The 23944-nt window shown below is 47.9% G+C and overlaps 1 protein-coding gene across 1 annotated transcript in view; it reads left to right on the forward strand.

The window, feature by feature from the left end:
• Positions 1–22637, forward strand: part of LOC125444007 (MAGUK p55 subfamily member 2-like) — a 51305-nt gene extending 28668 nt beyond the window's left edge. The window contains exons 3-9 of the mRNA XM_048516447.1: positions 9424–9555; positions 12179–12284; positions 12876–12944; positions 15601–15762; positions 17705–17907; positions 19847–19975; positions 21163–22637. Of these exons, the coding sequence (XP_048372404.1) occupies positions 9424–9555; positions 12179–12284; positions 12876–12944; positions 15601–15762; positions 17705–17907; positions 19847–19975; positions 21163–21339 (978 nt within the window). The 3' untranslated portion in view covers positions 21340–22637. The remainder of the gene's footprint in view (positions 1–9423; positions 9556–12178; positions 12285–12875; positions 12945–15600; positions 15763–17704; positions 17908–19846; positions 19976–21162) is intronic.
• The last annotated feature ends 1307 nt before the right edge of the window (positions 22638–23944 follow it).

The raw sequence follows: 23944 nt of genomic DNA on the forward strand, positions 1-23944 counted from the left end.
ACTGGTATTATTTATTTATTTATTTATTTATTTATTTATTTATTTATTTATTTATTTATTTATTTATTTATTTAATATACCGCCCCATCCCCGAAGGGCTCTGGGCGGTGTACAACATAAAACCATCATAATGTAGCTTCCATAAATACAGTTAAAACCAGCAATTACTTCCTAGGATAGGCATCCCACAGAGACCTTATTTAACTTAAACTTAACTTAATCCTCCTAAAAAAGGAGGAGGGGGGAGACAATGGGTCTTGATGGTATTGAGAACCCATGAGATGGAATGGAATGGGGGGGCACACTCAGCAGCTGGCCTCTCCAAAGGCCCGGTGGAACAACTCAGTCTTACAGGCCCTGCGGAAATCGCCAAGGTCCCGCAGGGCCCGGACAGCTGGAGGGAGAGTGTTCCACCAGGCAGGGGCCAGAGCCGTAAAGGCCCTGGCCCGAGTGGAGGCCAGCCGCATCATTGAGGGGCCAGGGATCTCCAGTAGGTTGGCCTCTGCCGAACGCAGAGGTCGAACCGGGACATATGGGGTAATGCGGTCCCGAAGGTACGAGGGTCCCAGGCCGCGTAAGGCCTTAAAGGTCAAAACCCACACCTTGAAGATGATTCGGAATTCAACTGGGAGCCAATAGTAGGGAGCAAGAGGCACGGTTAGGCGTTTTTCTGACACCTCCAGGGGACTGACGACTATAACTGGGGTGAACTTTAGCATGTAGGCAAATCTTCCAAATCCGAAAGTAGGAAATGCAAGCACATTTGAACACTTGCACTTAGGCCCCTTCCCCACATGCAGAATAATGCACTTTCAGTCCACTTTGTGCACTTTGCAGCTGTGTGGAACAGCAAAATCCACTTGCAAACAATTGTGAAAAGCGGATTGAAAGTGCATTATTCTGCATGTGCGGAAGGGGCCTGAGTGTCGCCAAATCTGGATTGGGAAATGCTTGGAATTTGGGGATGCAGCTTGAGGAGAGTGGAATATACTATAAAGCTCATTCTCCAAAACACCCCCCATCCCCAAAGAGTAGATCTCTGTAATCTGGGGAGCAGTTGCAATTCCAGGAGATTTCCGGACCCCACCTGGAAGCTGGCAACCTCTCTGCCAAATTCAAACACTGGTTGCAGGACAGGGGATTTTTGAAAGAACATAAATCAGGGCCCTCTTCCCTTTCTCCCTCAATAAGCCTCCAGCTGGTGCATTTTTAAAACATCCTTCCCTTTCCTCTCTCGTCCTTCTTCTCTGCCGGTGCTTAGATAAGGGGAAGGAGGCGGGAGTAGAATGGCCTTGTCAGGCAGGCTGAGACATGACCTGTTTCCCAGGCGACGTCAGCAGTTCCTCTGGATGCGAACAAAAAGGGGTCTGTGATGGGAAAGGGAAAGAGAGAGGGGACTGTTCATTCCCTGCCTTCCACCACCAGGATTCATTGTCTGGGGAAGAGATGTCTGGGAAAGGGATGCTGTACCAAGGAGCCGCATTTCTGCTTCGCCAGTTTAGCGTGATGGCCGAGAGCACAAATGATGATCCAGCAGGCCATCGTATCTTGTCTCTGCAGTGAGCCGGGGTTAGTGTCGTGGTTAGGATGCTGGACTGGAAGACCCCTGGGTTGAACTCCCCTCATTGTCATGAAGCTCAATGGATGCACCGTGTTGCATCGTCTCATCCAAACGTACCTCAGAGGGTTCTTCTGAGGAGAAGAGGAGGAGGTGGTGTTGTTGTTGTTTGGATTTATATTCTACCTTTCTCTCCTGTAAGGAGACTCAAGGTGGAAAGGGATGGGAAGCTCCTTTCCCTTCCTCTCCCCACAACAGACACCTTGGGGCTTTCCGCACTACAGAAGGGAGCTAAGGTCGACTCGGTTCCCTTCAGTGGGGGGGGGGGGGCGATTCCAGGCTGTCCGCACAGCAACTTACTTGGCCCCCTGGAACCGAGCTAAGTGGGCAGGATCATCTTGGTGCCTGTTTCGCTCCTCGATCATAATTGGAGCTTGTGTTACCATGGGAAACGGGAGCGTTCTTTTTTTTACAGTTTTTACAGTTTACAGTTTACAGTTACATGCCCGCCACGACTCTCCTGTTCTGCGCATGCCACAAAAGCGGCTCCTGATTGGTTGAATGGATGAGGTGTCGTTTCGATGCGTCCGCATTGAAGCTTCGAAGCGGTATTGACCTTGTTCCAGCAGAAAGGTGCAGTTCATAACTGCGACAGGGGGAACTGAGACAAAACAACGTTGAGCTCAGTTGCAGTGCGGATACACTGAGGTGAACCTAGATAGAAACCAGTACAACTCTGTCAGTGCGGAAAGCCCCCTTGTGAGGTAGGTGGGGCTGGGAGAGTTCCAAAGAACTGTGACTAGCCCAAGGTCACCCAGAAGGAATGTAAGAATGTGGAAACACATTCGGTTCACCAGATAATCCTCTGCCACTCAGGTGGAGGAGTGGGGAATCAAACCCGATTCTCCAGATTAGAACCCACCTGATCTTAACCACTACACCACACTGGCTCTCAGGAACGGAGACCCAGGAACCCTGCTCCAGGCTCCCTGGAGGAAAGGGTAGGGTTGTGGACTGGAAAATTCCCACTTACCCTAAGTTTAATAACTAAAAAGGAGATTACTTTTTCCAAGTATGGATGATTCTTATATAGCAGTGATGGTGAACCTATGGCACGGGTGCCAGAGGTGGCACTTAGAGCCCTCTCTGTGGGCACGCACAGAGTTCATCATGTGGGGGGGAAATTGCCTTCCCCCCCCACACACATCTAGGTTGGCCTGGGCCACTGGACTTGATTATTAGCATTAAACCTAAGACCTAGTTTTGAGGAAGCAGTGTAGGTAACCCTGTTAAGCACTGTTAAACCCCACTGATTTTCATGCGAAGAACTGAAGTACGATCCTTTACCTGGGAGTAAGCTCGGTTGCTGGCAATGTGGCTTGCTTCTCAGTAAACCCTCCTAGGGTCGTGATTCACCCGTTGGAAGAGTTGCATGGTTGCTTCAAAGCAAAGCCACCGACTACCACCAAGCTTACTCCCGAGTAACGCATGCCTCAGAACCAACTATTTTTTCTAAACTAAAACCTCAGTATTCAGGTTAAATTGCCGTGTTGGCACTTTGCGATAAATAAGTGGGTTTTGCGTTGCAGTTTGGGCACTCGGTCTGAAAAAGGTTCGCCATCACTGTTATATAGGCTGGTTCTGCACAGGCAACTCAAATGGATTACATGAACCCATGTGCTGCTGTTTGCACAGCGGGGGCAGGGGGCAGCTGGGATCGCTGGGATCCTGGCGGTAGGAGGCAACGTGCTTTGCACAGGAAATGCAGTGTTTCTGTGCAAACCATGCACCCGAGAATCCCCCACCCTAGAATCCACACCCTGAGAATCCACCCTCAAGAATCCACCCCCAAGAATCCCCCCACCTACCAGCACAACATAGTGGCGGCCTATTGGAGGATCCACTCTAATGGCAGCGGCCTGGGAATCCACCATAATGGTGGAAAGAAGGGGTGGGCATAGAATGCTTCCTGCTTGCCATAGTTCACACAGTCAAGCAGAAAGCTTTTGAAACTCAGGTTAAAGGGGAAAGGTTGCTAATTTAGTGTCTTTCATTTAACCCAGGTTCAGGCTAATATAACGGGTCAGAAGCATTTGGGGGGGGGCAAGTTCTGTGAGAACATCTCCCCCAAAATGTTTTAAAAATGGCCTGAACTCATTCTATTCGGCCTGTGCAGAATCACGCTTAGTTAGGTTGCCGGCTAGGGACTGAGAGATGCCTGAAGATTTGGGGGGTGGAGCCTAGGGAAGGCGGGGTTTACACTGGAGGGACCTTGGCATGGTGTAATGTCACAGAATCCACCCTCCAAAGCTAACCCCCATTATGTGGAACGGATAACTGTAGTGCCCTCAGCTATCAGCCTGGTGGAATAGCTCCACCTATCAGGCCCTGCGGAACTGTGACAAATCCCACAGGGCCTTTGTCTCATTTGACAGCATTTCACCAGGCCGGACACCTTTTGGATCTCCAACAAGTTTGTTATCTGTGGAAAGAAGAGCTCTTTTGGAGGCATATTTAGAGAAGTTGGAGCCATGGGCAAACTGGGGCAACGGGCATGCTAGACCCCCTTTCCAGGGCTATTTCAGTCTCTTCATAGTCTACTCTGGGAATGTGTGGCACCGTGGCAAGCCACAGATCTGGAACAGAGGCAGCATGAGTGGGGGTGGCTTCCCTTCAGTGGGGGCGAGATGAGTTGCAGCTTCCCCACGGTCTGGGTAGGGCAAGAAGAAGAAGAGTTGGATTTACATCCCCCCTTTCTCTCCTGTAAGGAGACTCAAAGGGGCTCGCAAACTCCTTTCCCTTCCCCCCTCACAACAAACACCCCCTCCCTTCCCCAGATCGGGCTGCACAACTCAAGCGACAGAGCGGGGAATCAAACCCGGTTCCTTCCAGATTAGAGCACACCTGCTCTTAACCACTACGCCACTGCTGCTCTTGGGCTGCTCAAGGGCAGTTGGTGAAGTAATTTGCTCAGGGCACCGAAAACCTTTGTGTTGTTCCTGGTTGGACAGAAGGGGTGGATTGCGACAATAAAGCAGTGAATGGTTCCATTATTCCATAGGTGTCAATCTCGCGGCCCTCCAGATGTTCTGGACTACAGTTCCCATCATCCCCTGCCAGTGCTGGCAGGGGATGATGGGAACTGTAGTCCAGTACATCTGGAGGGCCACGAGTTTGACACCTGTGCATTATTCTATCTGATAGGTTATAATATAGAAAGAGTTTCCAAAAGGTGATGATATCTCTCCGTAAGATCACTGTACCGGCTGGGATTCTTTTAGCCCCAAATTGGAAATAGCAGTCTTGGCTGAAAGCAGAGAGTTCCGGCTACATAAGTCCTAGCCTGACAGGCTTATGAATCAGATAGCTTCAGTTGGCTTTTTGCTGAATGTTGGGATAATACAGTTCCCTGAGGAACTTGCAAATGGGTTTTTGTGGGTGTTTTACCTAGATGTATGCTAAATACATAGATTAGATTTAAAGACATCAGCTCCAGCGAGAACGAGAGAGCCAACACGGCTTTATTCATTTTTCTCCGGAGAATCCAGAACACTTCCACCTGAAACTTTTTGCAATTGATCCGTCTTGTCCCAGCTTTAAAATGAAACCATCCCAGAAGACAATCCTTCTAAAGGTGGAATTAACTATATCAGTAGGGCGATCTCACGTTAAGAGGAGCAGTGCCTAATGCTGATGATTGTATGTACTGTAGTAGGCCCTAGCCATGCGGATATTAAAGGTAAAGTTTCCCCTTCAGTCGTGTCTGACCCTGGGGTACCACTGCAAGCAGTGATTTCAGAGGCAAGCCGTTTTTGTGGGGTAGTTTGCCATTGCTTTCCCCGATGTGGATATTGGTGGCTTGCAATTTCACTTATTTGTGCTCTGATCACGTGATGTAGTCGCTGACCCGTGTTTACTCTGAATGCACCACCATTAAAATTACGTGGTTCAGTTTTTTTCTGGAAAGAAGGTAGCTTTAATACTTGGCAGCGGTGGATCCTTTGCTTCCCAGGGTTCACGGATTTTGCCATTCATGGTGACCTTGGGAACGAGATCCCCCGCCAATGGCAAGGATCTATTCTAATTCCTCTTCTCCAGCCCTGCCTTCTTCCAGCATCCTTATTCAAGCCAAGTAAGCACATTTTCATACATTCCCCCACACCCCAAGATTTGTGGAGTCCAAAAGAGAAGAACTCAGTAGCATTGTGTGGTTCTCTGTCATGGCTACTGCTCGGGGTATGGGAAAACTGGCAAATGGTTGTCTTGGTTCTTCAGCATGAAAATAGCAAACTTGTTAATTTCACCCTGTTTCCCAGACTCTGCCCCAGGTGGGAGTTTCTTCAGAGCTTTCACTGTTTCACACTACTGAGGTGGGAATGATTTTGCTAATTTCATCTCTAATTTGGGAAGCGGGGGGAGAGATCATAAGCAGGTAACAGGGCGTGGACAGATTTATGGAGGAGAAGTCGATCTATGGCTACCAATCTTGATCCTCCTTGATCTCAGATTGCAAATGCCTTAGCAGACCAGGTGCTCAGGAGCAGCAGCAGCAGCAGAAGGCCATTGCTTTCACCTCCTGCACGTGAGCTCCCAAAGGCACCTGGTGGGCCACTGCGAGTAGCAGAATGCTGGACTAGATGGACTCTGGTCTGATCCAGCAGGCTTGTTCTTATGTTCTTAACACCAGGGGCCTTCTCTTTTGGCCGTTTGTCTTTTTTTCCTCCAAAAATTCTAGACAACGTGCTGTTGATCACTGAGCAAAACCGGTATTTTGTATGCGTTATTAATGTTTAAAGTTATCGTAGTGTTGCCTGGATACATTCCCATTGTGATGTTTGACAGGCTGTTTACTTCCCTTTCATTAACTGATTGGTTAAAAGGTGGTTGCCTGATTAACTATAATGCCTTTTTAATTGAGCCCTAATCCTGGATGCTTTAACAGAAAAGCACGTTCCCAGTTTCCACAGCCAATAGCAAATGTTGAGAGAAAGGAGAGAACCAGGTGCTTTAAACAGGTAGAGTCATCATGTTTCGGTCTCCCCGTGAACCTCCTTTAAGCCATCTTCCTTTATACCAGCGTGGTATAGTGGTTAAGAGCAGGTGCACTCTAATCTGGAGAACCGGGTTTGATTCCCTGCTCTGCCACTTGAGCTGTGGAGGCTTATCTGGTGGACCAGATGTGTTTCTGCACTCCTACATTCCCGCTGGTCCAGTCACAGTTATTTGGAGCTCTCTCAGCCCCACCCACTACACAGGTTTGTTCTGGGGGGGAAGGAGATTGTACGCCCCTTTGAGTCTTCTTACAGGAGAGAAAGGGGGAATATAAATCCAAACTCTTCTTCTTCTGTTCTTGAGTCTACAGTATGTGGTGTTAGGGAAACAGTGTCTAGCAGTGTCCCATAAGAATGGCCATCCTGGAGCAGACCGTGGTCCATCTAATCCAGCATCCTGTTTCAATCATGGCCAGGAGACACCACAGAAAAACCCACAAACAGCGCCTGCTGCAACAGCCTCTGCCTTCTGAAAGTACTCCAGCATTTGCCAGTCAGAGGCATTTTGCCTCTGAAAGCAGAGGCCTCATTCAGCTATTGTATATAGTAGCAGCAGCAGAGCTGTCCTCCATTAACCTGTTTAAACCCCACCTCGATTCCACACTTGAGTTATCGACCTAAGTTCGAGCTACGTTCGACCTAAGTGCTTTTCACAACCACTGGGATCGACGTGGTTTTGTACCAGCTTCGCCCTGTGTAACTGTCAAATTTCCGACTCCAGTTGGGAACTACTACTTTTTCAGGGAACCACGAACTCAGCTCGATTCCAGTAAAGTGCGGAATCTCTGGTGCCAGGAGTCCCCCATTCAGCCAATCACAGCTGAGTGTTTCGGGCACGCGTACAGCTGGCCAATCTAAAAATGCCACCTTCGTCTCTCCATTCCTCTGGCAGTTTTTTGTATAACGTGTGTGTGGATAGACGGAACATGGCCGTAGAACAATAGCCAATCGGAACGGAGCGGCGAAGAGGCACAGGATGATTCTGCCCTCCAAGCTGGGATCAAGCTGGATGCAGTGGGGAACAACAATGGCTTCGACCTAGGTCAGTACCCTTCTCAGGGAACTGGGTCGAACCTATTTTACTCATGTGCGGAATCGCCCCTAGATAGGCCAGATTAGCCTGATCTTGGCAGATAGGTGATTTCCTCACTGGCGATTAATCCTGGGATAGTCACCTGAAATATCCAGGTTCCCTTGAGATCTCTTCATAGCCAAACCAAGGAACACAGATCAGTCCCATTTCTGGTGCTCCCCCCGCCCCCTATCACAGGATTTTCCTGGACCTGCTTGTATATGCACCTTTTTGAAAAAACCCTCCAATGGGAGCTAATAGGAGATGGGGGTCCAGAACTTTGGCCTCCATAAACCAAACTTCACCAAACCTGGGTGGTATCATCAGGAGGGTCTCCTAAAGATACCCTGAAATTTTGGTACTACTAGCTTAACAATTGCACCCCTGATAGCAGGCATCTCCCCAAGGGTAGAGGCCTAGATGTCTTCACTAGAAACATGCTGCAGTGAGGATGTTGGAACCTGGATGAAAAGGTGCCGATTCTTTTGAAACTTGGTTGTGTCTAGATTAAATTTTCAGTGGGAATTCAGCCTCAGAGGCTAAGCAGGGTTGACCCTGGCAAGTATTTGGATTAGGGGAGGTGTAACATTTTTTTCTGCATTTTTCAGGTTTGGGATTAATAGATCTGGAAACGTTTTATAGATAATTGATTTTTTTCAGGTCTATTAAACCAAAACCCAAAAAATGTCAGCTACCTTTGGCCTGTTTGGTGCCCCCCCAAGACCCAGCCAAGGTAAGTGAGGAGGACAGGAAGGGAGAGGGGGAGAATTTGTTTTAAATGATGACAAGACTTCAGAGGTTTGTTTAAATGCTGAAAAAAAATCAGCATTATTCAGGATCTACTTTTTGGCTCCCTTAAATAACCATCTTCCCCCCCCCCCAAGAAACACCCCCCTTCCAACTATTTTTTCCAATTTTTTTTGTAAGCATATACAGAACAGAAAATTAAGAGAAATAGGAACCATACTGTAATGTTTATAGTTGCATTAAAACAAAAAAGAGAAGAATAAGTATATATGTAATATTATTGACAATGATATAATGAACAATAAACAATGAGCAACGATCATGACCATTATGAGCATTGAACAGTGATATAAGATGCATTAATTGGCAATTATCTTAATAAATCTTAGCATTAATTATGAGATATTATGTACAATATTCAGTAGACAGTAGTAATGTTTAACAATATTGTAAGGTGAGTTGTGATAAAATAGAATAAGGAATCTCACAGTGATACCTGCTATTTTTCCATTTTTTAAAGTTTTATCTTATGGTTATAAATGATATACTTTCTTTGAGATATTGATAAGATTGGTTCAGCTTTGCCAAGTGCACATCCTTAATTTGGATGGAAGACCTCCAAGGAATACCAGGGTGGTGACATTGGAGGCAGGCAATGGCAAACCACCTCTGAATGTCTCTTGCCTGGAAAGCCCCACCAGGGGGCAGCCTAAGTAAGATGTGACTTGATGTCATAAAAGAGCCAATGGGCAATATTCGCATGTCTTGTCCGTGACGTCTGCTAGTCCACTGTTTGTTATGGGAAGCGACATTTGGTGTATCTGCCTTCAGTCTACCACCAACCAATTTCACCAGGTGACAGCAATTTTTTATAGTATGGGAAAGTCATTGCAAACGTCCGTCTTGGCCAGTTAGCCACCTCTTATGTAGGTCTTTTCATGCGCTTGCCCCCTCCCCTCCCACCAAATCCTCCCATGTTGCTTCTCTTCCCTTAGGTCTTTGTGAAAGCCCACTTTGACTATGACCCGGCCACTGACAATCTCATCCCTTGCAAAGAGGCTGGGCTCAAGTTCATCGCAGGAGATCTCCTTCAGATCGTCAACCAGGACGACCCCAACTGGTGGCAGGTACAGCTTGTAGTGGGATGTGTGGTGAAGAGCTGATCCATAGGTCTCAGCTACAGGCAAGCGTCAGGGAAACCCCCTTGACAGCCCATGGATATTTCCACATGGTAGACAATATTGTAAGGTGCGATCCTAAACAACGCAGAGCATATTCATTAGCTCGTTTCAGTGCCTTGCTCAATGCTATGACATTTGGCAGATACAATAATATTCCCTATGAGAACAGGCTATGCCAGTGTAAAATGGCTGTTGTCGAGACTGTCCAACATGTACCTTTAGAGTGTTCTATATATGGTCTTCCACGCTCCATGTATATTCATCCCTTGATAGAGAGGTTAAATATTGACATGTCATCATCTGTTATATGAACTTTCTACTCAATGGTTCTTGTGATCTTATCTGTGAAAATGTTGTGAGCTTTCTGAAGCATTACCCGGCTAAGCGTAATTATGCTCCACAAAACAGCCATGGTTAATTTAGCTCTCTTTGTGCTCTGTATACAGGGTCTGTATGTAGACATTTACTGCATATTTTTATGTATTTTAATGGGTTCAGTAAACAGACAAACGTATCTTGTTTGTTTTAAGTTTGCTTTTAATATTGTAATATTGTAATTTATAATTGCAATAAAGGCTTCTGGTTGAAAAAAAATAATAATGCAAGATTCCCCAACATGGGCTCATTCCGCACATGCAGAATAATGCACTTTCAAACTGCTTTCAGTTCTCTTTGAAGCTGTGCGGAATAGCAAAATCCACTTGCAAACAGTTGTGAAAGTGGTTTGAAAATGCATTATTTTGCATGTGCGGAAGGGGCCATGGTTCCAAGGTCACTATGGCCCCTACTGATACATTTTGTGGCTCCCACCAAGTGTTTTTAGGAAGTGGGTGGGACCAGGTAGGACTTTTGCCTAGCCAGGCTTTTAATTGGCTACTAGAGATTTGATTGGCTGTGCAGATTTCTGTAAATGTTGCTTTGGCAGCGGGTGCCGGCACATCACATGGATCTGGACTGTGTTATTGAAGTTAAGCTGCGGCAACATGTTGTGGCCGCCATTTTGTTGCTGGGCCCATTGGGCCACATCAGAATTCCAGATGTGCCCATGGGCTCCGAAAGTTTGGGGACCGATGTAGTAGTGATCAGGGAGCTCAGCCAGAGGACTCTGTTCTGGACTCATCTGGAAGAGTCTGTTGAAGACAGGGGATGAGCGAAAGGCCATAGGACTAGGAGGGGTCTGCAGAAACACAGTCCCCTTGGCAAACACTTGCCCATGCTATTAACCAGCATCAAGGGGCGATACTGCAAGGTCCAGGATCAAGTGACTGCAGGGTGATAAAACCAGTGTGGTTGCCACCAGTTTGTGCCAGCTTCATCCTTTGTTTGTCTGAGGTTTGTCAGAGGCAAAGGAAGTAGTGTTGGCAGCGATACATCGAGGCAGTGTGTCTCCAGCGGAGAGCGTTGGCTTTGAATCAAGAGATGTTGCATTGTGCCTGCTCGTACGATGCTGCCCCTTTAAGGATCAAGCTTCAGAGGACAGAGGGCACTCTGGGAAAGAGAAGAGAAAAACAGATTCTGTTTTAATTAAGTCGCTCATCGGCTGTGATTGGAAACCTCTTCTGGCCTCTCCACGGCTAAGCAGTGTGTTCCTGGCAAATACGGAATGAATTTTTTGCTCAGTCAGACCTGGTCTATAGTGCTGGATTTACCTGTAGGCTTAGCAGACTGAAGTCTAAGACCTCAAAATCCAGAGGTGTAATATTTTTGACACTGGCATAGGCTTTTCTTACACATGCTGTCATAACGCCTCAAGTAGACTCTGTTGACTGTAGACTGAAGGGTTGTTTAGAGTCGCCGTAACACACTGTGTAGACTCTAAACAACCCTTCAGTAATTGTCCTTGCACCCCGTTTCAGAATAATACTGGTAATAAAACTAAGAATAAAATAATAAACAATTTGTTGAAAACACACTTCCGTCTTTCACTAGTCATGAGGGCAGTGGTGTAGCTACCAGGGGATGGGATGGGGCCTGCGCACCGGACGGAGCTGTTGGGGTCACATGGGGTGGAAAATCACCCCCACAACTCTTCTCCTCCCCCCCTTGCCCTGCCCCGCCAGGGCCGGCAGAGGCTGTTGTGTGTGCCCCTGCCAGGCTCTGAAGCAAGTTAAGGTAAGTGGCACCCCATGGGGGGAACTCAGAGTCCGACCTGAGCTCCATTTTCTCCAGCTACACTTCTGCTTGAGGGTGGGGGATTGGGATGACCTCACAAATGGAATTGCTTAGGGCAGTGGTGGCAAACCTTTGGCACTCCAGATGTTAAGGACTACAATTCCCATCAGCCCCTGCCAGCATGGCCATGCTGGCAGGGGCTCATGGCAATTGTAGTCCATAACATCTGGAGTGCCAAAGGTTCGCCACCACGGGCTTAGGGCCTCTTGGTGCTGGCAAGAGGGTGCGATTCTTCAGCTGTTGAAAGAAATGTCAAGGAAACCAATGTGCACAAACAAGGGGGACACCATGGAGTAGTAATGACTGGAAGGGGGGAAAAAGGGCTGGGTTCTAGGCTAAAGAATGATTATAATATCATTAGCAACCTTTATTCTCAAACCAGCCCTTATTCTCACAGGCCTGCCACGTGGAGGGCGGAAGTGCGGGGCTCATCCCCAGCCAACTACTGGAGGAGAAGCGCAAGGCTTTTGTGAAGCGTGACCTTGAGGTCACACCATCATCAGGTAAAAGGCAGCATCCTCACAAGAACCATATTTGCAAGCAAGAGGTCAGGCTGGGTCAATCCAATTAATGGACAGCCACAGAAACAGAGGAGGATAAGGCAGGGCATGTGCCCCGGGGGCTGTCCCTCAAGGGGTGCCAGCCCGCACCCCACAGCCTGAGGGAGCGACTGCCCCCTGCCCCCAAACCCCACATAGAGTTGAACCGTTGAAGGCCCCTTCCGCACATGCAGAATAACGCACTTTCAATCCACTTTCACAACTGTTTGCAAGTGGATTTTGTAATTCCACCCAATAAAATCCAGCGGCAAAGTGGATTGAAAGTGCATTATTCTGCATGTGGGGAAAGGGCCAAACATTTGACCCAGCCAGCTTTCAACTGGGCTCCCTTGCCCCACCCCTGAACTCCACATGGAGTTTGGGGGCAGTCCGTGCGTATTCAGTGCTGGACTCAGCTTGGCCATCCCCATCCTCTCCTTCATCCATGCTTGCTATCTCCTGGTGACTTCCTGTGCACAGACAAGTTTCCCATGATGGCCCAGTGCCCAAGGTCCTCTTCCCAATTTTCTTAGTGTTTCCTTCTCCTCCTGGCAGTTGCCTTGTGCGGAAGTCTCAGTGGGAAGAAGAAGAAGAGGATGATGTATCTGACCACAAAAAACGCAGGCAAGAGCTTTTGGTGATTTTTATCGTCCGTTGGCTGCCTTCGGGGAGGCTGTGTTCCTCAACTGTGCATCTCCGCAAAACTCTCCCCATTCCTCGTCTACGATTCAAGGAGATTTCGTCTCCCCCCTGCTTCTTTACCCATTTTCAGCGCTAGGCTCACCTTTTACCCCAGTCTGCCCAAATGATCCAGGTGTTTCCCCTACCTTTCTGTACACACCGTGGGCGTGGTGGTTTTTCAGGAGCCTGTTTACAAGTTACTGCGAATGCACGTGCAATCCGTATGCGGAGTAGACCTAATTTTTATGTATATGTAACTGAGCAATGCTCACGCGACAGTCAATGTGTGTACAAATGAAGCTGTGATTTCAGCACCAAATTTATACAGATACTGGCCCCTGGTCTCAAGTGCAGGATTACATGCATTCACTGTAACACGTGAATAATCATTGCTACTCCCTGGGGAAGTCTGGGGTTGCAGGGGAAATCCAGAAAGAACCATAGAGTTGCAATGGACCACACGGGCCACCAAGTCCAACCTCCTCAGCCAGAAGCGTCCTTGACAAATGTTAGTCCAGCTGTTGCCTGAAGACTGCCAGTAAGGGGGAGCTCGCCACCTCCCGAGACAGCCGATTTGACTCCTGAAATATCCCTACAGTAAAATTCTTTGCTAATAACCAGCCACTATTTTTCTGCCTGTTATTTAAACCCTTTATTTAAACGGAAGTCTCAGTGGGGAGAAGAAGAAGAGGATGATGTATCTGACCACAAAAAATGCAGGCAAGAGCTTTTGGTGATTTTTATCTTCAGCAGTGGCGTAGGAGGTTAAGAGCTCGTGTATCTAATCTGGAGGAACCGGGTTTGATTCCCTGCTCTGCCGCCTGAGCTGTGGAGACTTATCTGGGGAATTCAGATTAGCCTGTACACTCCCACACACGCCAGCTGGGTGACCTTGGGCTAGTCACAGCTTCTCGGAGCTCTCTCAGCCCCACCCACCTCACAGGGTGTTTGTTGTGAGGGGGGAAGGGCAAGGAGATTGTAAGCCCCTTTGAGTCTCCTGCAGGAGAGAAAGGGGGATATAAATCCAAACTCCTCCTCCTCCTCTTCCTCCTCCTCCTCCTCCTCCTCCTCCTCCTCCTCTTCTTCTTCTTCTTCTTCTTCTTCTTCTTCTTCTTCTTCTTCTTCTTCTTTGTTGAGTGTCCCATCTTGTGCTGCCAACAGGAACAGGTTCCTACACTCCTCTATTTAACAGCTTTTCAAATGCTTAAAAAGAGCGATCACATTCTCCTCCACTTCCCCTTTTCTAGACTGGACATTCCCAAGTCCCCCAGTGTTTCCTCGTAGGGCTTAGCTGTTGTGCCAGACTACAATCCCCAGAATTCTTTGGGGATGGGAGCCCTTGACCTAGTAAGGTGATCAGCACTATCCACCTTTCGGTGTGCTGTGAACAGTGGTAAAGGGAACCAGGATTCACCCTCTGATTAGTGACTGGCACAAATAGAACTGACAGTATTTATGTTTAAAAGCGAGAATCTGTTCTTTATCTTTCCCCGGCCTCAGGAATTTTTCATGTCCTGCCAAGTGGCCAGATTTATGCTTAGCCACGTTTTCTGGATGGCTCATTCTTTTTGTAAAAATCGTTCTTTCCGTTGACACACATGGCTCTGTGGAGACTCATTCAGAAGAATAACGCTCCATAGTCATAAAACTGAAATGAATCCCACTTCTCCTAATACACATTTGCTATTGTATCTTGCTACTGTTTGGTCCATATTCTTAGTCATCGGTGCTTTTAGATTTAAAAATTGGAGGTAGGGGAAGGACAAAAAGGATACCACTTCTTCATTTGGCACATGTTTCCTTTAAAATTCATCAGTAGGATTTTTCAAAACAATGTATTGTCGAAGGCTTTCACGGCCGGATTCAACTGGTTCTGGTGGGTTTTCCGGGCTGTGTGGCCGTGGTCTGGTGGATCTTGTTCCTAACGTTTCGCCTGCATCTGTGGCTGGCATCTTCAGAGGTGTATCACAGAGGGAAGTCTATTAAGTGTGTAGCAGACTTTAGTCTCTGCTGTTCCATGTGGCACAGGCTAGATCCAATGAGTTTACATTACAAGATGGGAGAGTTGGGTTAGACATTAGGAGCAAATTCTTGATGTTAACAGCAATTCAGCAGTGAAACCCTGGGGGGTCAGTGGGCTGTCTCTCGCTAGAGGCTTTCGAGCAGAGACTGGAAAGCTACCAATCAGGAACACTGTAGCAACTTCATTTGTTGCTTGTCACAGAGAGCAGGATTTAGAACCTTTCCACATTCTCAACTTCCTTGCTTTTAAGTTGCTGTTTCTTCTGGAGTGGGGGAGGGAGTCAGTTCTGCATTTGTTTAGCTCCCTCTAGTGGTTAATTTAATGCAAGTTTGTATGCAGCATAAAAACCTGCAGGAGGACACACTGGATTTAAGCATGTTGCTCCCAGGAGAGGGACCAAAATACATGAAGAATTAAACCCCACACCCCAGAGAAACAGGAGTTTAGAAGGGAGGTAAATGAGAATATGCGAAATACCTTAGATGGCTTACCAAAACTCCTTTTAACTTGAGGAGTCAACAAACCATGACTCTGCTGCCTTACAGTGAATAGCCTTTTCTGTCCCATCTACTGCAGAGTTTGACCGCCATGAGCTCTTGATCTACGAAGAGGTGGCACGCATGCCTCCGTTCCGCAGGAAAACATTGGTGCTCATCGGCGCTCAGGGGGTTGGCCGCCGCAGTCTGAAGAACAAGCTCATCATGTCCGATCCATCTCAGTATGGAACCACTATCCCATGTAAGTCTTGACGCCCTTACAGTGGCACAGGAAAATCAGTCTTAGCCTTGAAATTGATCACCAGTGAATTTATTGTGTTCTGACACTCAGGCTGTTTCTGCACGGTGGCAGAAACGAACCTCCACTGGCATAAATTATGCCGGTGGAGGTTTGGGGACTGTTTGCACCGTAGCATGCGAGCAGCCCCAACTTTCTCCCCAGCCAGAGAGGCGGTTCCATGCTTCAGTCCAGGGGTCAGAGGGCAACGTGGGCGTGTCCCTCCAGCCCTCCAGAGCGACCCTGGAAGAAGAGGGTTGGGGAGGGGAGGAGAAGAGCGGTGTCTTTCTGCCGTTGCGGTTCGCACCACGCTGGCTTGAAGATGCCACTTTTGGGGGTCATATTTTTGTAGGTACGAAGACATGACCCCTGAAGAATTGCAACATGAGACTTTGAAGCATCATATCCATGAAGCATTAAAAAAAACCCAGAACAATCATGAAATGGCATGCAGGAATCGTTTTGAGGGGATGAATATAAACAAATGAAGTGGGGAGATTGAAAATGTTTTGCAAGTGTTTTCAGGGGCTTGTGCAGAATAGACCTTTGAGAAACAATCCATGCTGCATCGGACTGTTCAACTCCATAATATTAAACTAGAGAGTGTATGTTTTGCAATGTATATTCCAGAGGAACAGAGACATATTGGTCCAAAGTAAAATCCAAATTCAAAAGCAGTGTGAGACATTATTGCATCCAACCACACTAACACAAGACTGTTCTCTGTTTTGGCCCTTTGAAGTGTTCAGTGAATGAGTGTGTGGCATTTTTAACCAACCGGTTGGTTCATCAGTGCTAGGGGATGGTGGGTTTGTTTGTTTATCTTTCAAACTTTTATACCACCCTCTCCCAAAGGGCTCAGGGCAGTGAACAACACTTTTAAAACTATACAAACATGATAAATACAATATAAAATAGTCTACATTATAAACAAATGAATTCAGAGGGCAACAGTTCTCTACCCTGTCCGTGCCCACGGGAGGCCTAGATGTTACAGGAATCTACCAATCAGCCCTGCTGGCCAAAACTGGCAGAACAGGTCCATTTTACAGGCACTGCAGAAACTTTGTAGGTCCTGCAGGGCCCTGGTTTCTCTAGGGAGCCTGTTCCAGTAAAGTCCAGTAACGAACCAGTGAAGTCCAGTCAAAAGCAACCGTGTTAAGTTCTTTGTTGAGCTGGCATTCTTAGTCAGAAACAGGCAATGCGGGAACTGACACCCAGAACTCAAGCAGCCGCTTATACAGGGCATCAGATGAGCTCCCGCCAAGAGAATATAAACAAGGCAGGTTTTCACACAGTTCACACAGTTTCACACAGAGTTTCACACAGGCAAGCAAGCAAGTAAAAGATAACCAAAACAGCAAAATTCCCCTGTCCGGGCGTTCAGCCAAAACCCCCGGAGGGAACCTCTCCAAGGTCGAACTGCAACCTTACAGCCACATAGAGGCCAGAGCCATAAAAGCCCTGGCCCTCGTTGAGGCCAGCCGGATGTCTTTCGGGCCAGGGACCTTCAGTAGGGACCTCTGAGGAGTGGAGGGACCTCTGAGGAGTGGAGGGAGCTGACGGGGCAGTACAGAACCTGCTCATGGAACCTCCTCTAGTATGATAACCACTTTGAACCACTGGTGTCACAATTGAAAGTTCTCACACCGTGGTGGGTAGAACAGAGCCTTGTGTGCACTGAAATTCACTGTTGCATCACTAGAGATTTCCAACATCATCCCTTACACACCAGCACGGCAGAACTGAATCCGATCAGTGCAAGAGAACAGCTCCGCTGCCTGAGAGAACAGCTGGTAGAAAGTATCTTCAATGTGAGCACACATTTGCCTGACCAAGCATGGCCATTAGTAGGCAAGAGATCATCTCCTGGACCTCTTGTTTAATTCACTGGCTTCATTTGCAGACACTTCCCGAAGGCCCAAGGAGCACGAGCAGACAGGGCAGGTGTATTGCTTTGTGACTCGGAACGAAATGGAGGTGGACATCAAAGCAGGGCGCTACCTGGAGCACGGCGAGTATGAGGGGAACCTCTATGGGACCAAGATTGACTCCATCCATGAAGTCATCGAGTTGGGCAAGATGTGCATTCTGGATGTCAACCCACAAGTAAGTTACTCCCCCCCCCCACCAATTTGAAGGGTTGGGAGGGAGGGGAAAGTCACAGAGAAGATTCTCATGGTCTTGTGCAGATTATCTATTGAAAAAAATATGTTGCAGGATTTGAGATCTAAAACAAAACAGCAGAATGAATTAGAATATTCTCCCCTCCCCTTTCCTCCCCTCCCTTGCATGCCACCCCTCACTCACTCACTCCCCTTCTTCACTCCCCTTCCCTTGCATGCCACCCCTCCCCCTCCCTCCACTAGGGTGGGTGGGCCATGTCCAGATGACGGACCCCTTTCCCTTCCCTCCCCTCCCTGGCATGCCACCCCTCTCTCGCCTCCCTTCCCTTCCATTATTTGTTTGTATGTTCGATTAATTGTTGAGAAAATAAAAAAAATATTACAAGAAAAGAAGCAAAATGCCACTGATTGGCATGTGCTGTGGAGCAGTCAGAAACCCAGGTCTGTTACTAATGGGTTTTGCTCACGTGGCATCCTTGTGGCATCTTGATTGGCCACTGTTGGAAATGGGATGCCTATCGCATGGACCATTGGTTTGATTTAGTCTAGAGACTTATATTATTTCGCTGAATGAAAACATGTTGCAGGACAGTAGTTGGGAAATACTGCTAACTTTTTAAAGTTTCCACACCAGGCATCAACAAACAGCGGTCACGTCCTTCCATTCCCCACCCCACCGGGGTTACCAGCAGTGGCGTAGCACCAAGGGGACGGGGGGAGCACAATGCACTGGGTGTATGCTATGGCGGGGGCATGGCGGGAGTGTGGCAGGATGCAAGTGTGCATCGAGCACAGTTCCCCCTCGCTCCAGCCCTGGTTGCCAGCTCCAGGTTGCAAGATACTTGGAGATTTTGGGGGTGGACCCTGCAGAGGGTGGGGCTTGGGGAGGGGAGGGACCTCAGCTATCAGCAGAGTTTAAAGCGGAGTCACTCTGGTTAGGTGAGAAGGTCTATAGTCTTCTTGCACTCACTGCAGCCTCCAACCACTCTTGGAAAAGAATACTCTCCATGCAAGATGTTCTTTCCATAGGAAGGATTTACTTTAACAGTTGCAAGGTTACACAAGACTATGCTATACAAGACCATAAAACTATACCGAACTCTTCAACAAGAACAAAGTTGAACACAGACTGAACTTAGACTCTCTCTGAACTTAGACTCCCAACTCAGAAGGTACAATGCTTTGCATTCCTATACATTCAACAAGGATACTTTTCCCCTGCCCCGGCAACAGCCTCTCACAGTTGAACTCACCAATCATGTTAAAGGTTAGCTGTAGATACTTTGCCCTAGACCAGGGGTAGGGAACCTGCGGCTCTCCAGATGTTCAGGAACTACAATTCCCATCAGCCCCTTTCAACATGGCCAATTGGCCATGCTGAAAGGGGCTGATGGGAATTGTAGCTCCTGAACATCTGGAGAGCCGCAGGTTCACTACCCCTGCCCTAGACTAACTGTCTCTGGCCTCTTTGTTGGGCAAACTTCTGCTAACTAGAAGATGAACCTTTTGTGAACCTTTTTGTATATCATGACATCAGCTGGGTATCATGCCACAGAGTCCACCCTCCAAAGTAGCCGTTTTCTCGAGGGGAACTCACCTCTGTTGCCTGAAGATCAGTTGCCATAGTGGAAGATCTCCAGTTGCCACCTGGAGGTTGGCATGCCTACCTCCAGTGTTTGCATTCTATTGAGCAGTCTAAGGATGAAGCAGGGACCTAATGATAAAGCAGTGAGTCTTTCACCAGTAATTAATGCCAGGCTGGTGAAAAGTGAATTGGAAAGCAGTGGAAACACATTTGATGCAAAACCAGAGAGCTGCCATGGTGAATGCTCTCCATGTTGTGAGTAGCTTCCAGCACATGGCTGGTATGCCGTCAAACCAACAACCGCTTCTTATTCTTCCATTCTCGAACGTTCGGCCAGGCCGTGAAGGTTTTGAGGACCGCCGAGTTCGTCCCCTACGTGGTGTTCATCGAAGCGCCTGATTTTGAGACGCTACGTGCCATCAACAAGGCAGCTCTGGAGAGTGGCGTGGCCACCAAGCAACTGACGGTGAGGCCTTTCATTTGCCAGCATGACACTGGGTGGAAGGGTCTGGCTCTCCAGTTAGTAATAAGAGTCAAGGTAGATTCAAGAGCTTTATTCAGAACTGTGTCAGTCTAACGGCCAGATAGCCGAAACTGAGGTTTGGCTCTCTGGCCCCAAGTATAGACCTGTAAGTTACAGTTTGACTCAACCCGGAATCCCCCCCACCCGCGCGTTCCCATAATGTCAACATGTGAAAAGGACAGTGAGAAAGAGACATTGTTTTGGGGACAGGCAGGCTACTTCTTCGGGAAGGCAGATAAGAAGTAGCAGTTAAGCACTATTGAGCTAGTTACTTTGCGGGCGAATGAAAGAGGCCCCATGGCCTTGGGCGATGATAATAGTTGGGCCATCTGCTCCAAGGCTGTGTATGTGTGAACTGTGCACAGATCCACACAGTGTCAGGCCTGTGCCATGCTTGGCCTGGCAGTTCACACACACACATATATAAACCTTTATTAGGCGTAGAATCCATATAACAGCCAACATTGTCCAAACAAGTATCCCCTACATGAGAACCATCGCAGGTAATCATTTCAAAGTTTCTATAAGGAACCTAGCTACAAAAGTTAAAATCTCGGAGGTGGAATTGTTTAGTAGAAACATAATCTTCCCCACAGTAGAGTATTCATTAAAGATTACAGGACAAAGAGCAAAAAGTCTGGTCCTAGATCCCTCGTATTTGGGGCAGTCGAGCAATATATGTTCCATGGTTTGAATTGCTGTGGTACAATGAGGACATTTCCGCTCTTGCAGGTCGATTTTTTGGAACCTTCCTTGTAGCATAGAGCAAGGGAAGGAGTTACATCGAGCCCTAGTGATTATCCATCTATGCTTGGGCTCCTGAAGTAAACTCAAATAATCAGGCAGTTCACACATACACAGCCTTGGAGCAGATGGCCCAACTATTATCATTGTTTGGGGCTAGGGTTGATGCCAAATGGCCACTTGACACAGCCAGTGTTGATTTGAGCCATCCCAAAGGATAGCCCGGAGTTGCCCTTCGCATCACAGAGGCCAGGACAGTAGTATGAAGAGGGTGGAGAGCACTGATTGTTCAGTGCCTGCCTCTGTTCTCCCAAGACACGTGTGAGGAATCCCGTGTTGTCCTGTGGTAGAAATGAGCTCATGTGTCCTTTTGGCAATTCCTCCAGGACGCTGACCTGAAACGGACAGTGGACGAGAGCTGCCGGATCCAGCGCGGCTACGGGCATTACTTCGACCTCTCGTTAGTCAACGACAACATGGAACGGACATTCCAGCAGCTGCAGCAGGCCCTGGAGAAGCTGCACAACGAGCCACAGTGGGTTCCTGTCAGCTGGGTTTACTAGAGGGGGAGTCTTTGCTCTTTCTCTTCCTCCCCTAACCTCCGGCGGCCTTGGCTCTTCACATCTCCCCCTTCGGCCAAGGAACCCGGACTTCTCACCTGCTCCCAATCAAGTCTCCTACTTGGCAACCTGTTCCTTTCCCAACACCGGCTCACAGTAGCCAAGCCAATCCCACTGGAGCAGAGTTGGTTTTGTTAGCCCCCCACCCCCCTTTTCAAGGACGGTGCTTCCTCAGTCCATTCCAGAAAACCTCCAGCTCACCCAGGACTGTTTTCTACTACCGCCACAGATAGGTCAACGCTCTCTGGTTTTCCCTCCATCGCAAAGGCGGGAAGTCCTTTCACGAGGAATCGAGTGAGCAGGGCTACCAAATGCCCACAATGCCTTGCAACATCTTGTGGGGATGATTTTGGTCACTGACCGGCCTCAAGTCTGACGGGGAGGGGAAACGGCGCCTCTCTAGCCACAGCTAAGCCACTGCCGAAAAGCTCTACTGTACAGAAGGAACCGCTCTTGATTTTGCCAAAAGAACTGCCAGGCTGTGTTTCTTTTCTCACTAAAAAAAACGAAAGGAAAAAAAAGAGGCATTCCTACCCATTGCTTGGCTAGTGCAATACCACTGTGGGATTTTTTTTTTGGGGGGGGGGGTTATTAAAGGGAAACTGGGAGCCCACCCTTTCAAAGTTTGTGAGCCCTTCTGAATGAAGATGGGACAGGGTAACCTTACGTTAAGAACTTTGGTTTGGACTCTAAAAGCCAACAGATTCAAGTCGCTGTTTGTGATCCTAGGACAGTGGTGGCCAACCTTTGGCACTCCAATTGGCCATGCTGGAAGGGGCTGATGGGAATTGTAGACCATAACATCTGGAGTGCCAAAGGTTGGCCACCACTGTCCTAGGGGACCCAGGCACTTCAATTGCAAACACCAAACTTCGCTTCAGTTTTTCTATCACTAAAACGGCTCTGACTTTTTAATTTATTTGCACTGTCTGGAGGCTATTTGCAAAGTGGAGTCCCCTTGCCAAATCTGTAGTAGGGGAAGCTGTTTGATGTTTAGAACTGGAAACCACACGTGGGCGGGTTTGCGGCTTTGCGAAGATTCTGTTGGGTTGCCCCGTTGGGGGTGGGGGTGGGGTCAGGTAGGGAAAAAACCCAAGATGATTTTAATTTCCCCACCTCATTCCTTTCTCATAAGCCCTGCCTCATTCTGGAAACTGATTTCCGGGCCACTATTCCTGGATCACCAGTCTCACACTTCCCCGCTGGATCATACTGCCTCCAAATTGACCGTGGCTTTTAGACTCCAAGGCCCCTTCCGCACATGCAGAAGAATGCACTTTCAATCCACTTTCAGTGCACTTTGCAGCTGTGCGGAATAGCAAAATCCACTTGCAAACAGTTGTGAAAGTGGATTGAAAGTGCATTGTTCTGCCTGTGCGGAAGGGGCCTAAATGGCAGCTTCCCCTGCAGTGGTTCCAGATTCCAGAGTTCTGCTTTTTCCTGCCAGGACCAAGGATCACTACCTCACATACTACGGCAGCTGTTTATGGCCAAAGGGCAAAGCCAGATCCCTGGACTCCAGTTTTCGCTGCAGGGTTTAAAAAGGAGGATCCCCTCGGAGGGGTCTCCCGCCAATCCAGTTCTCAATGGTTTACTTTTTTTAAAAAAGGCAGTTCCTATGTGTAGATACTAAACAGTCTAACGGTGGCTTTTGGGGAGAACATTAGGGTGAGAATGTTTCCCGTACCAGGCAGAATAAACAATAACAAGGATTATTTGTACACCTGCATTCCCTTCTCCGGAATCTTGTAACAGAACATTCATTGCTGCAGAGATCTGAATAGCAATAACGCCACCTGCTGGCAGTCAGCGAACAAGCAAGTGGTACTTCTCAGTGCTGTTCCAATAACTCTAAAATGCACTTTGCACAAAATGGGGGAGGGAGGGGAGAGCGTGTGGTTCATTGAGCTCTGAGTGGCTACTGCTGGGAAAGGCTTTTTAAAAAGAAAAGTGTTTGTATTTTCCAGGGATTATTTTTTTTTGGGGGGGGGGGGGAGGGATGCCGCTGCCCCACCGCTTCAATTGGAAGGAACATTCTGCCATTGTAGTTTGGGGAAATGTCACTGAACACAATGCCACTCCGCCCCCCCACAGTTATTACTGTCCTACATTCATCTACTAATGTTGCCAATCTCCAGGTGAAGCCTGGAGATCTGCCAGAATTGCAACTGATCTCCAAATGACCGTGTCGTCCAGTGGTAGCTGTCCCCACAAGCCACTGAATAAATTGTGAACACTGTCAAACTTGTGCATCGTTGGGAATACTGAAGCACCAATAGAACAATACGAAAGAAAAACAAAAGAGCTTTCCTTTGACCGCCCTTTGTCTCAGTTGGTTTCTACCTCTCCGAGTGTTTCATCTGGCACAGTGTTTACCTGTGTTTCTGTACTTCCTTATGTTTACACTTGTTTGTGTGTATGTGTGTTTTAGCATCAACTGTTTTATACTCTTCGTAACTCTGTGCTTAGGGAAGTAGTTCTTTGACAACCAGATACTGTATACTTCTTTGTGGTACCAATTATACTCCTGTTGCTACTCCAACAACCA

This window comes from Sphaerodactylus townsendi, linkage group LG15, assembly GCF_021028975.2.
Source record: "Sphaerodactylus townsendi isolate TG3544 linkage group LG15, MPM_Stown_v2.3, whole genome shotgun sequence".
NCBI lineage: Eukaryota > Metazoa > Chordata > Lepidosauria > Squamata > Sphaerodactylidae > Sphaerodactylus > Sphaerodactylus townsendi.